This window comes from Paramisgurnus dabryanus, chromosome 21 (assembly GCF_030506205.2).
Source record: "Paramisgurnus dabryanus chromosome 21, PD_genome_1.1, whole genome shotgun sequence".
Taxonomy (NCBI): domain Eukaryota; kingdom Metazoa; phylum Chordata; class Actinopteri; order Cypriniformes; family Cobitidae; genus Paramisgurnus; species Paramisgurnus dabryanus.
In genome coordinates this window covers 16,241,536-16,256,238 of record NC_133357.1, presented here as the reverse complement: position 1 = coordinate 16,256,238, position 14,703 = coordinate 16,241,536, and the positions used below count along the sequence as shown (strand labels likewise).

The 14,703-nt window shown below is 37.0% G+C and overlaps 1 protein-coding gene across 1 annotated transcript in view; it reads right to left on the bottom strand.

Moving 5' to 3' along the window:
- ephb2a (eph receptor B2a) overlaps window positions 1–14,703 on the bottom strand; it is an 88,133-nt gene that overhangs the window by 13,698 nt on the left and 59,732 nt on the right. Inside the window, exons 4-5 of the mRNA XM_065285896.1 lie at window positions 8,831–8,986; window positions 5,748–6,083 (exon numbers count right to left, since the gene is read on the bottom strand). Of these exons, the coding sequence (XP_065141968.1) occupies window positions 5,748–6,083; window positions 8,831–8,986 (492 nt within the window). The remainder of the gene's footprint in view (window positions 1–5,747; window positions 6,084–8,830; window positions 8,987–14,703) is intronic.

Here is a 14,703-nt window from a genome sequence, read left to right as displayed (position 1 = left end):
TTTGAGAACGGGAAGATCGGTCTGGAGTTTCTTCGTTGAGGAGCTACTATGCTAGACCCAAAGCTGATCGAACCAATCAAATTGTCAGGGCGGGCTTTATACGATGGACAGATGATCAAGAGTAACGCAATGAATCACGTCACCAAAGAGCGCGTGTGTTTAATCTGTTTAACGAAATGGCTGCCGCTGTAGAATTCAGATGTGTGGATTCTGACATTGAGTCTGTTCTAAAAGATATCGACAGAGCATTGATTTTAAAAGAGGAACAGAGAATCCTCTTTTAGAATCCTCAAGAAATTGGTATCACAGCGATGCAACTCGGCGTGCATGACAAGATGGATATAATTAGCGGTCGTTGCCAGCTTCTTTTCGGAAGCCCGGAATCGTGGTTGCTGAATAAGTGGAGGGACATGCTAGGCTCCGATATTTTCAAGCCAACGTAATGGGTATCGTCATGGATGAAGTTCACCTAACGTACAAATGATAAGAGATAGTCTTACTGTATGACTTAGTAAATACTTAATGTTGTGATATAAACGAAATGTTGTAAACATAGTAGGTGTTGATGTACGTTCGCTAACTCAGACTTAGTATAATCACAATGTTAGTGTCATTGTAGCGAAATAACTAGCAGTTCGGTCAGGCTGCAAAGACGTAATTTCAACATACTCCGTTGCTCTGATTGGTCATAGGTCTATCCAATTGAGTGCAGAGGCATTTTTCGGTTGAGACACGCCTCATAATTATAGCTCAATGGAGCGGTATCAGACTCAAATTCTGACTAGAATTGAGTATGGAAACGTCAGGCTAAATATATTCAGTAAACCTCCTTAAACCGGGTAAAAAAATATGTGACATACTGTACACACAGCCTCAATTCTTAAATTATTCTTCCGTGTACTCTGAAAAAAATGATTCATTCAATTTACTCAATTTTTTTAAGGTAAGTGGTTGCAATCAATTTATTTAAGCTACATTTAAACACAAAAGATTAGTAAAGGAAAGTAAAATAAAAACCTTTTGTTTAAATGTAGCTTAAATAAATTGATTGCAATCACTTACCTTAAAAAAAGTTAGTAAATTGAATGAATCATTTTTTTCAGTGAACTTTGCTAAAAACTGTGCTGGCATTTAGTGGAGTCTGCCAACAAAGCAATATTTCGAAATGGCTTGATTAAGCGAATTTGAAGCAAAATTATTTGATTAAAGTGTAACACATGCCGAGAGCATTCGGTCAACATCATTATCGTATGTTTGACAGTGGTGGCGCTTAGAGGCTTATGCATTTGAGCTCTTCATTTATAGTTGGCATAAAATTTATGGCTTATTGCTTGTACTGTAGAGTTCACAGCCTTAGGTTGTTATTGTAAGCGCTCTTCTATAGCACCTGCTGATCAGACTCAGAGATCAGCGTAAAATATGTCTTTTCTTGTTAGTTTCACTGTAAACATCAGTCTTGAACATGTGTTATTTTCAACAAGCTGAACAAGAACAAGCCCTTTGTTTTGATTTATGGCATTGAATTAGACAATGGTGTGCAAGAAGGACATGATTGTTTGAGAGCTGAGCGTGCTGATGTGTATGTTGGAGAGAAGCAATCCAAACAAGAGCAGGAGTGACAGATGAGATTAGACTAGCACTTCAAGAAGAGGATGAACCATTTCAAACAATCACGGAATTCAATTTATCAGACACATGTAACATTTTAACCCCCATTAATTGCAAATTAAAATGTTGAGCTCTACTGACAGTGTTAGATTCTGGGTCATTACCAGAACCGCATGAGATCTGTGCATGCACAGCTCCACAGAAAGCTTTGCATCTACACATCTCTCTCCTCTTTCGTGTGGTTATTAAATATTTTAGTGAATCTTCTTGTGCTTACAGCTGCATATAAGAGTGTAGTAATCATTTAAATGTGTTCATGTAACTCAGTTGGTAGAGCATTGTGTTAGCAGTGCAAAGATTATGGGTTTGATGTAGGGATGCTTAACGATTAATCGCAATTAATCGTTAGCAGAATAAAAGTTTTTGTTTACATCATATATGTGTGTGAACTGTGTATAATAACTTTGTATAAATAAATGTACACACATGCATGTATATGTTTTAGAAATGTTTACATGTGTATATACATTTGTATATTTATGTATAATTTTTATTATATATAAATACAAATACTTAATATATACTTTTTTTTCTTAAAATTATACATGAATGTGTTCATATTTATATATATATACATATTTATTATACACAGTTTACACACATATGTGATGTAAACAAAAACTTTTATTCTGCTAATGATTAATCGCGATTAATTGTTTAGCATCCCTAGTTTGATGTCATCATCATTGTATACCTGTTCAGTATTTGGGTTTACACAATAATAAATGTACCAAAAACTGAAGTTTAACCTTTGCATTTTTTGCAGTTTTTGCCTTTATTTTACAACCGTTTTTACTAATGTATGTAATTGTACTGCCGTTAGAAAATAATGGTATCGTTTTCAAAATCTTGTTTTCAAAAGATTGTGTTTTAGGCCCCCAAAATCTTATTGTTGGGTAAAATAATGTCCAAAAGTGTTCGGTTCATGGAAAACATTGACGTGTAAATGCTCCCTTAAAAAATTACCCATAATTAAAATAAAATTCCCTTAATAAGTAATAATTATTATGGAGATTTATACAATAAGCTTTCAGTTGATGTATGGTTTGTTAGGATCATACAATATTCAGCCGAGATATTAAAAAATCTTAAAAATCTAGAATCAAACTATTAAGAAAATAGCCTTTAAAGTTGTCCAAAAGAAGTCCTAAGCAACACCATTAAAAATTGTCTTTTTTTAATATTTACGGTAGGAAATTTACAAACTATCTTCATGGAACATGATCTTTACTTAATATCCTATTGATTTTCGGCATAAAAAACGATAATTCTGACCAAATGACTGTATTTTTGGCTATTGCTGCAAATACTGTATACCCGTGCTACAGTACATACTGTATGACTTGTTTTGTGGTCCAGGGTTGCATATACTCTTTCATATCCTTACAAAAAGGGCATCCAAGAGAAATCTATTATTTTATTGACTATGGTCAAAAATTCTTGCAAGATCAGAAAAAATACATGTAAAATAAAAGTTATATACACTAAAGTTCACTGGATTACAATGATAAACCCCAAATGGCCACAACAATTACAAAAATGTAACATTAACCTCTGAATCAGTACTCCTGATTGCTTCAAACAAACACCACACTTAGTTTAATAGAAAGCGGTTTTCTAATGTTCAAGTACAGAAACCTCAGAAGCTCTGGAATGAATCCACCACAGGTATGCCGTTATAAAGTCAAGAGAGCCATTACATGAAAATAAGTTCTCTTGATTTGATGAGGTGATCGGTTTTCCAAACAGTAAGAGCTACTTCATCATTTGCCTGCTGTCTTTGGCTGCAATCTATGAGAAACACAAGCAGTGCTCCTTCTCAGTCAAAAATATCAATTTTATGTCCTTGTGGTATTCTGGGAGAGAATAAAAGAAACCGATTAGGAATGTTTTCATCGGAAAGGGATCTCAGAATCAATCTTTTCTAGAAGGATTTCAGCTGTGGCACAAGACAAAGAAATTTCCTAGCTGATCACAGTGTAAAACAATGTATTAAAGACTTGAATAGGCTAGATTAATGTGTAGCATGCCTATAAATCTCACAGTCTTAATGTTTTCAAATTACGTATTTCTAAAAAGGTTCTTAGGATACTGGGTACACTGCAAAAAATGACTTTCTTACTTAGTATTTTTTGTCTTGTTTTCAGTTGAAATATCTAAAAATTCTTAAATCAAGAGGTATTTTCTTGATGAGCAAAATTACCTTAGAAAATAAGTCTAGTTTTTAGACCAAAAATATACAATTTAAGTAAATTTAAACTTAATACAAGCAAAAATATCTGGGTGAGAAAAAACACTTTTTTCTTAAACACTTAATTTAAGCAAACATTTTCTCACCCCATTGGCAGATCTTTTTAGCACAAATTCACTTTTAAATTTTATATTTTTGTTCTCAAACCTAGACTTCTTTTCTTAGGTCATTTTGCTCATCAAGAAAATACATATTGATTTAAGATTTTTTTTGATATTTCTACTCAAAACTGAAACAAGACAAAATACTAAGTAAGAAAGTCATTACTGAAGCCAAATGTGGCCCTTTACTTTTTTATTTTACATAAAATCACCCTTTCATGAACATTCTGTGAAAATACAACCTTGATATATTTAAAGAGGAAATTTCCCAAGACTTTTTAAAGATGTAAAATAAATCTTTGGTATCTCCAGAGTACATATGTAAAGTTTTAGCTCAAAATACCATATAGATAATTTATTATATCATGTTAAAATTGCCACTTTGTAGGTGTGACCAAAAATGTGCTGTTTTGGGGGTGTGTCCTTTAAAATGCAAATGAGCTGATCTCTGCACTAAATGGCAGTGTCGTGGTTTGAAAGTGCAGATTAAGGGGCGGTATTATCCCCTTGTGACATCACAGAGGGAGCCAAATTTCAATGACCTATTTTTTCACATGCTTGCAGAGAATGGTTTACCAAAACTAAGTTACTGGGTTGATCTATTTTAAATTTTCTACTTTGATAGAAGCACTGGGGACCCAATTATAGCACTTAAACATGGAAAAAGTCAGATCTTCTTGAGTGAAATCAAACTTTGAGGCTCCTAATTCTTAAAATTAGATTATAAGACTTTAGCCTGGATTTCACAAACAAGGTCACAAATATAAAAAAAAAAAACGTAAAATTGAACTTGATGTCAGCACATCATGTCGTATTCTATTAAAACCCCTACTGCATAAGTTTCTTAAATTAATAAATCCTTGATTATGAGGGGGCGTTTATAGTTCTCGAGGGCCAAGTGAACCCATTGGCTCCCCAACTCACATCTTGGTTCAGCTGAGCAGCAGGTTCTGGCATTGTTTGTCTCTTTTTCTCTCTCTCTATCTCTCTCTCTCTCTCTCCTCTGTATTTGTGAGATAGTGTTTTGTCTTATAATGGCAGCAGTGAGGCGTTGATGTGGACTGACAGGCTCACCGGTGAAGTATCAGCCTGCAGTGATAGGGCCAGCGAGTTCACTGCAGCACAGCCGGGGGCACGGCTCTCATTAAAATGCTCTATTAAACACTATTATGTTCCTTTTGAACCGCCTTTTTTTACTGACATTTAAAATCCCTGAACAGCACAATATGACGAACACTGCGGACTGGCATTCAGTTTTAGGATAAAAATCAGGAAATATGGGAAACTTGATCAGGTGAAGCTAAAACGATGCCAACACTTTGGTTTCCTGATGGTAAACTTTAAAACTGAGAAGACTGGAGCAATGTTCCTATAAAAAACTTTTTTTCTTGCTTTTTCTTTATACGCACTGTCTGCTATTTTAAGGCTTATTCACACTGATCCAACAGTGAAGAATAAATAAATTTACATTTTAAAGTGGAGTACAGCATTTCATTTACCTTTCAAAAGAATGAAAACAAAACAGGATTTGATACAAAAATGCAGGTAGTGGCACAAATGTTTAGAGTAATGTTTGAATAATGCTAATGCTGCATGAGGTACAAACTGGTCACTCTGTGCACCCTACGGAAAGCTGCATAACTTTCAGTGAGTTAATAGAAACTGTCCACCTGACACAAAAAAATCATGCTTTATTCCGAACCATAAACTGTCTGCTGTTTTCTTACCAGCCTGATTTGTTGTGATGTTTACGGAGGTGAACTGAGGAGATGAGGGGCTCTGGTCGGAGACTCCATTCACAGCCTGGATCTCAAAAGTATACTGGGTGTGGGCCAGCAGGTCTCTGATATGAACCCAGGGCTCGGTCAGGCCAAGCTGCCGGGGTAAAAACTGCACATTGTCACCACAGCGAGTGCAGGCTCCTCGACCGGAGCCGCAGCTCTTGCAGATGATGTTGTAGACCACGTCTTCCCTACCACCGCTCTCTCTGGGAGTATCCCATTCCAGACGCAGGGATGTCTCGTTCACACTAGAGATCACCCTCTGGGGGGCAGAGGGCACCGCTGCGGAAAGGCAAACCACATTGACTCATCAGCAATTCCATGACTTAATTAAAAATCAACCAGAGGAATAGCATTAAAATAGCTTTTGGTAAACTTATGTCACCCTGAGTTTTGCGCATAGGCCTTAGAAAAGCTTACGACCTGACATGAACTGATTTGAGATGATGTGATTCAGAGAAATATTTAAGGGCCCAATTCACAGACCAGGCTTAAAGGATTAGTCAATTTTCTTAAAAAAATCCAGAAATGTACTCACCACCATGTCATTCAAAATGTTGATGTCTTTCTTTGTTCCGTTGAGAAGAAATTATGTTTTTTGAGGGAAACATTCCAGGATTTTTCTAATTTTAATAGACTTTAATGGACCCCAACACTTAACAGTTTTAAAGCAGTTTAAAATTGCAGTTTCAAAGGACTCTAAATGATCTCAAATGAGGCATAAGGGTCTTATCTAGCGAAACGATTGTCATGTTTGGCAAGAAAAATAAAAAATATGCACTTTTAAACTACAACTTCTCTTCTTTCTGCGGTCCTGTTACGCGCCAACGCGACCTTACGTAATTTCGTAATGCCGTGGAAAGGTCACGTGTTACATATATGAGACCATATTAAATAATAAACTTACACAAAGACAGTAATTAGTATCATTCAACATACAACAATGTCGGAACGGTCTTCTTTCTCCACACTTGTAAACACTGGGGTGTAGTTTTGCATACGTCATCTCCTGACCTGATGATATATTGCGTGAAATCGCACTGGTGCGTCACAGGACCGGAGAAAGACGAGAAGTTGTGGTTTAAAAGTGCATATTTTTTATTTTTCTTGCCAAAAATGACAATCATTTCGCTAGATAAGACCCTTTTGCCTCATTTGAGATCGTTTAGAGTCCTTTGAAACTGCAATTTAAACTGCATTAAAACTGTTAAGTGTTGGGATCCATTAAAGTCCAATAAAAAAAGAAAAATCCTGGAATGTTTTCCTCAAAAATCATAATTTCCTTTCGATTGAACAAAGAAAGACATCAACATTTTGGATGACATGGTGTTGAGTAAATTATCTGGATTTTTTTTAAGAAAATTGACTAATCCCAGCAAGCAATTTTGGCTAAAACAAGGCTAAATTTGGGCTGTCAGTGAAAGTCTAATAGACGTCTTCCATAGCCAAAGAATAGACGATACATATACGTTTAAAACAAATTAAACACCTAAACACCTGTTGACTTTGCTTACATGTTGGAATATCAAACATCTTCAAGTTATTTTGGCAAAAATGGCATGTAACCAAATTCAAGGTTATTTAGGGTAGAAATAGGTTACTCATAGCCGGACTAAATTGGGTCTATATGTCTCGGTTTTTGCTTGCTGGGATCCTTTAAGCCTAGTCCCAGACTAAAGCCCGAAGTAAAGTTTGTTTTTTACGCGTACGCGAACACACAGCCTTGCAAAGAATAGTTTATTTGACTAGTAGGTGTACAGAGACGTCGACGGATGCGAATTGTGACAAAATGCAATGCATCTCCTGGGCTACATACTACATTCTCCTGTAGGCGCATGTGCAATATACGCGTACAATGTACACGGTTTAAAAAATCTTGCGTCACGCGCACTGTACGCGGACCCTCCGCATTTATAAAAGCTACTGTACTTATATGTTTGAATTTAACTAAGGCCTAATCCTGGCATAATCTAAGCCTTGTGTGTAAAACCGGCCAAGATGTTAAGTTTGAAGATTGCTCGAATCTTGGTTGCGTTTTATTTAGTGACAGACCAGTGGATAATTAAAAAATGGACAAATAAATTGAAATACACAGCTTTGTTCAATGCGTAGATGTAATTTCCACTAGAACAGAAAGTTGGGGCAGGACAAATTGAGGGCTACTCCCCTTTTAAAATAGCCAATAGCATTTAGTTTACCTCACAGTTATGACTAGCATATTCATACTAAAAGCCGCAAAATAATTTTTTTATGTAATGGGGTCTTTAAAGTTTTTAACAACTCAAATGACCTCAAATAACCTTTTCAGTAATCTCTGGATTCAGAGAATTTTTACAATTCATCGGGGACTAAAAAATTAAATTCACGCAATATGAAACAACATAAACCAGCCTACCGTGTACCTCACCATGTATCTTTCCCTATGCAGTTTGCTCGGCTGCTGACTTAAGCGAATTCGTAGTGCCTAGCGTCTTTATGATCCGACTCCCGCTTATTCATTAGCCCATTATCACAGTTCCCTTAAAAAGAGTCTGGATCAAAGTCCTCTCCACTTTCTAACAAGCCACATTAAAGTAATATTTTCATAATGACAAGTGATGAAAGGAAAAGTGCTGCATTGTAATGTAAAACACGAGCGAAAGGGAAGTATTTTTCTCTAATCTGGACACAGTGCAGGAGCTCGGAGTGCTGACAACGTCGAACACTACGCTACCATTCAACACATGCCCACCCTTCCCCGCACAACAGAGCATTATGCAAATCTCAGCTGGGACTTTTTTTGCTGTTCGGCAAGTTACACATCCATTTTTTTTCTTGGTGCACTAATTGTAAACCCTAAAATGGGCAATCACATATAAATGTGACAGCAAAGAGGGAACTTAGTAAAGAAGAATGCAAGCTGAGCTGAAGTAAATGATCAAAACTGGTTAGTAGTTCTTGCAGACCGCCTCAAAGCAGTGCTGTCTTTTGATTTTTAGAAAGGAGAGTTATAACACTAAATTGCATAAAATGGTGTGAAGATGGCATACTGGTACAAGGCATCTGAAGAGGGTCAGAATCTGTTCGGTAATATCCACTGCGACAGACGCAGCTGGTGGCGCCCTCATTGGTGGTTCGACTGTTGATTGGACACTGGAGACATTCTTGGTCCCCTTGAGATGCTTTGAAGAATCCAAAAGGACATGCTGTGGAAGAGAGACGACAGTAAATGACAAATCAGAATATACGGCAATGTATATTTACATTCTTGCATCTGGCAGATGATTTAATCCAAAGCAATTTACAGTACATTAAAGCTATACATTAGCCTTGGGAATCAACTCTAAAAAATGCTGGGTTATTTCCAACCCAGCGTTCGGTCAAAAAACAAAAAACACAACCTGTTGGGGTGTAAAATTCTGGGCTGTAATCTTGAAATTAGCATTGTGGGAGTTCAATATACAGTTTAATGGTCATTATGCAAAAATATAGATATAAAGTTTCCAAGACAACTATATATTCATATAATTTGAGCGTATATCACTCACACATCTTTTACAAACTCTCTCGCTCATGTAAATGTTTACCCATGAGCACATATTCATATAAAACAGACATCTTTATATTCCTGCTAGCGAATGAAAGCCATCATAATGCATTCTGATGGGCCTCCAGTGCAGTTTTGAAGATTGGTCTCGCGCTGATAATCTTTTGTTTGGCACACAAAGAGCAGAATGGCACTCAGATATATCTGTGGAATACACTAACAAAGACCTTGTTAAATCACATCGAAGCTTTTCCCTTTTTTTTTTTAGTCTTAGCGGCCACAAAATGCAAATTTGCTAGCGCTGTTCAGAACCAATTCATTTGTAAATGAAGGATTTAATTACTCTTTGACAGCTTTGTTTTAAACACGTCTGTACTGGATGTTGTACTGGACTTGTTGTGTGCGTGACTCGGAATCTTACTGTTTTATCAAGAGTCTGTATACCAAAAAGTAAGGGGGGTGACTAATAATTTATATAATTTATAATATACATGTTGCAAGATATGGGGGGAGACAAATCATTAGTAGAGTAATAAAATAATCACATAATGATTGCTGTGTGGGATGACCCATCTATCATACAAAGTCTATCATAAAAGCTACTGTAGCTTAAGGGGTGTGCACACCAAAGCTTTTACGCTGGCGGCGGCGTGTTTCAATTGTTTCCAATGGAAGGGCAGCTTTTTTCAAAAAGCCAGCAGCTGGCGTGGAAATCAGCTGTTGCACTTGTTTTTTTTTATTTGCGCCGTTTTAGTAAATAACTCGCAGATATTACCACTCCTATCTGCGTTTTTTTTTAAATTGCGCTCTCACGCTAATTTGCCCCGTTTAGTAAATCTGGCCCTAAAATTCTCATGCAGCCTTCAATGGCGTAGCATCTGGGAATGCACGTGCAAATGGGCCCGGGCCAATGGGGGCCCGGCCCTAGGCCTGCCTCGGCTTTTAATTAAAAACATTTTTTCAATTACATTTTTTTGTGGCCGCAATACATATATTTTTGTATGCATATCATGTGTAGTGATTTCTTATTTCTCCATAATGTCTAATTTCTCTTTCATTTCTTGTTTGCGTTTATTATTATTTTTTGCACTCCGCGGCTGCCGTAGACTACAAAAAAAGAAAACACAGTGTTAGAGGTTACTACATGAACATTAAGGATGGACAAATATAAACATAAAAGTGGGGCCTTAAAGAGAAAAGAGAAGGCCAAGAAGTTAGTCACGAGTCAAAAACTACCCAAAACATTTCGTTTTTCTTTATTTAAATCTACCCTTTAAAGTAAAAATATTTGACTACCTTATTATAAGTATATGTTGTTAACAGACCTGCGCGCCACAGTTAACAGTGCCAACGGGCAAGGTTGGGGGGGGGGCTTTGGGTTAATGGGGCCCGTACATTTTTTTTGCATATGGGCCCGGGACTAGGGATGGGTACCGAAAACCGGTATTAAACTGGCCCCGGGGCTAAATTATGAAAGACCGTAGTATCAGTAAGATCTGACGCTATCGGTTCTGCTTTCGGTCCTGGAGAAAAAAAAATGAAATAAATGTACTATTTATTCTTGCTTAATAATGTTTTCGTGCACATTTTATCTCACCAAACATTTCTATTTTGCGATAATATTAAGACGTATGTCTGTGAGATCAGAGAGATCTCTCATGCGCGCCGCGGAAGCTGTCAGTCACACACAACAACTAGCGAGGCGCACGGCCGCACGCAAATGTATAACAGCACACAACTCCCGCTTAATTCAAAGAGTGACGATGGCGGATAGAGGAAAACGTTCAAAAGTGTGGTTATACTTCACACGAGTTGATGCAGACAACGCTCGTTGTCATACAGGTAAGTTCAACAAGATGTTTGCATGTAAGGGCGGAAACACAAGCAATCTGTCAAAGCATCTTTCAGAAGTGCATTACGTGCAGTCAGAAACTGTCCCAATTCAAGGGCTGCGACCTTCTAAGCATGCAACCTTACCGAGCACTTGGTCTTTCAAGGTGGCAGCCTCAGAAGTCCGCGAAGAGAACTGAAATGAGACGGTCTTACCTCGGAGGACCTATAATTTGCGTCACCTGCTGCACGCGCCCACCGCGCCTGTCAGGCATGTATGCTAAAATCATGTTGAATCAACGTTGTTCACCTCATTTAATATAAATGTACCATCTCCCTAATTGGTTTGCTTACCTTACGTTAAAATTCTGTTAATTTCTTTTGGGAGAAATGACGTTATGCATTCAACATATTTTCTACTTGTTTTAAAATCCCAAATAAAGAAAATTCAGTATGTAAACATTTATTTGGCTAAATGCTCAGCACTTCAAGTTAGTTTAAAAAATAGCCTACATATAAATATCTTATTTAGAGTATTTTTTCTGCAGCTTTTACGCTGGTACATTAATAAATATATGTATAATATTTAGAAATGATATCCAGAAATTAATTTGTAATGATGAAATGCAGACACATAATTAACTTAATCATGTGAACATAGGTTCATGATCAAATGTTAACATTGGCCAAAGTACCGATAAGAATACCGTTAAAGTACCAGACCGTTAAGCAGTATCGGTAAGAGTAGTAATACCGTTAAAACCTTAACGATACCCATCCCTTCCCGGGACTGACTTGCTACGCCACTGGCAGCCTTATCAACCTTTCAAATTTTAAAGCTATTTGAGATTATTAAGTTTATCATCCAAATTGGTCTTTCAACAGATGTTACTGGAACACTCTTGGCAAAAAAGTCCACCCTTCAAATTAGGACACAGTTGATTGCAATGCTGAAAATCAAGATGGCCGCGTTTTGAGAAAACTTGCCATTCTGTGTATTGGCATGGGTTGGCACTGTGATCTGCCACAAGTCTTCTTAAAACGGGGGCTAATTATTGCAGGTGTGGCGCACGGCAAGGTGCATGGTTTTTGACCATGAGACACTGCATATAGGAAAATCATGAAGACGGAGTTACATTTATTTTGAGAAATATTTTCGTTTTCCTTATGTTAATAAATGGATTGGCATATCCGACTTTATTTTTGGACTTTATTATACTTGCTTTAATTATTTAAGCCAAGAGGAAACAGTACGGCCAAGAGAAAACAGTAAGGCCAAGAGGAAACAGTACGTCAAAAACATGCGTGCAAAAACAACTTAAATGTGCGCCAACATGAAATATAGACTTCAGAACAAACTACAGTACAGTAGGATTACATTAGCAGTGCAATGACAACACACGTATTGATAACAATTTGGAAACCTTGTAAGTTCCTTTGAATAAAAATGCGTAAATGTATGTGCTTGCAGAAAGAAATATTGTCAGATTTATTCATTGTTCACCACCAAGAAATGTCTCTTAATTTCTTTGACACAGACTGAAAAACATCAACCTTACCTTGCTTACAACACATTCATCAACAGCTGCCATGTCCGCCCCCAGGCAAAAATAAAACGTGCTCATAACACAACTAATCTGTTCCACACAGAAATAACGATTGAAATAAATCTAACATCGAGAATAAATGTAATGTGTCGCATATCTTCTGCAGGTAAAAAGCCATCAACACTTACTAAGAACATTGTGTGTGCGCTAGGAAGTACAATAAAACTCATTCTATTAGCCTAACATCCCAAATGGCTTTGACAGTAAAACATTACTCTTGGCTGGGTCTCTGGCTCTATGATTGATGACAGAACATTTACTTTCTGCCAGAAGGAATATAAAGCTTCCACACTCACACATCACAGTGAGTTAGAGGAGTGCAAGCACTGAATGAGGTGTTGGTTACAGTTCAATGAGGCAGAGTGGGTGTGAGTGACAGTGTACAGGAGTGGAATTAAATCTGTGGTACCACAGGGTTCGACAATAGAGAACGTAGCGTACGTGTAAGAGGGAAAGACAGCGGCACAATATCCTGACAACAGGGATGTATGCCGTGTATTGTACATGACTGGAGATTTTAAGTAGGTGTTAATGGATTTCTGGAAGAAATAGACTAAAGACCTCTTCATTCCTGTGAACAGCTGCGTCTTTTATAAGGTCCAATTTATAACAGGGAAGCCATAATAAACACTTCATTGACTTTGTGTTATTTTATTCTTTGGTGAAAGACATGTCTCTTTTAAACACACACTCATCAACTACAAGGTGTCATTCATACAAAGTTTAAGGTGCCAAAGAATGCATTGAAATAATATGGGTCATGCTTGTCCCTTGCTTTTGCAGACCCCTTAATCATTTAATTTGACCTAATAATCCCATAATGATATATAGACTGTCCTTAAAATGATGAGAGAGTATATTTATTTAATTTTCTTTATTTTCTTTTTTTTTTACTTTTTTTTAAAAAATGTCTGGTCCTGAAATTCCCTTTGATCAAACATGGAAGTTGAACTTAGGGGTGGGACGGTTGTCATGACCACCGCACCACCGTGGTGGTGCAATGCCACCGCAGTGTTGAAGTGCCACCGGCAGTTGTGTGACGTCACATATCAGGTGAATAATTAAACAAAATAATAAGTAAAAATTGCAGTTTTTTGTACACGTGAAAAAAGAATAACAAAAGTTGTACAGTAATTTATAGCCTAAGATACAAATTTATAACATTGTTTTATGTTAATACACAAATCTCCGCTACATGTATGGCGTTTCCACTAAACTGGTGGATTTTAGCATAACTCAGCATGTTGGAGTTTAGCCATGTCACTGTGTTGTGCGTCTGCGTTAGTTTCTTTTAGTCTCCAGTGACAGTGAAATACATACACATCACGTTTGTCTTTTGATGTGAAATAAAAAATTTACCAGGTTAAAGTCGCGCGCATCAGGAAGCGCATTTAGTGAAACGCTATTTTCTTTCACCATTTAATCCACCCTAACCCCCCCCCCCCCCCCCACGGACCCCACCACCGCAACACCGGCGGTTGTTGTTGATGGTTCCACCGCGGTGGTAAAAATTTGCCACCGTCACAGCCCTAGTTGAACTGTGTACTTATTATTTAAAACCATGTTTTTTGTAAAACAAATCAAATTTACATGTGCCTTTAACCCTGTATGAATTTACTACAACACTGAAATGGTAAAAATACACTATTAATATGAATAATATCAAATAAATATTTGTCCCCCAAATTTATATCATTGGTGTTACCCTACCCAAAGCACTTTTATTTTGAAACAATGCATCAGCTCTTTGAAGTTTTTCATGGGTCAAGAGGTCAGTGAAAGAAGTGGAGGAAGGCAAACGGTTTGTGAGATGTCTTACCTTATTTGTCTAAAATATCATGATATATCTAAGAATTTTGAGATAAGATTTTTTGGATGTCATTAGTGTTACTCTTTATTATAGCTGGGATTGTTAAAATCTTAACATAAAAATACATTA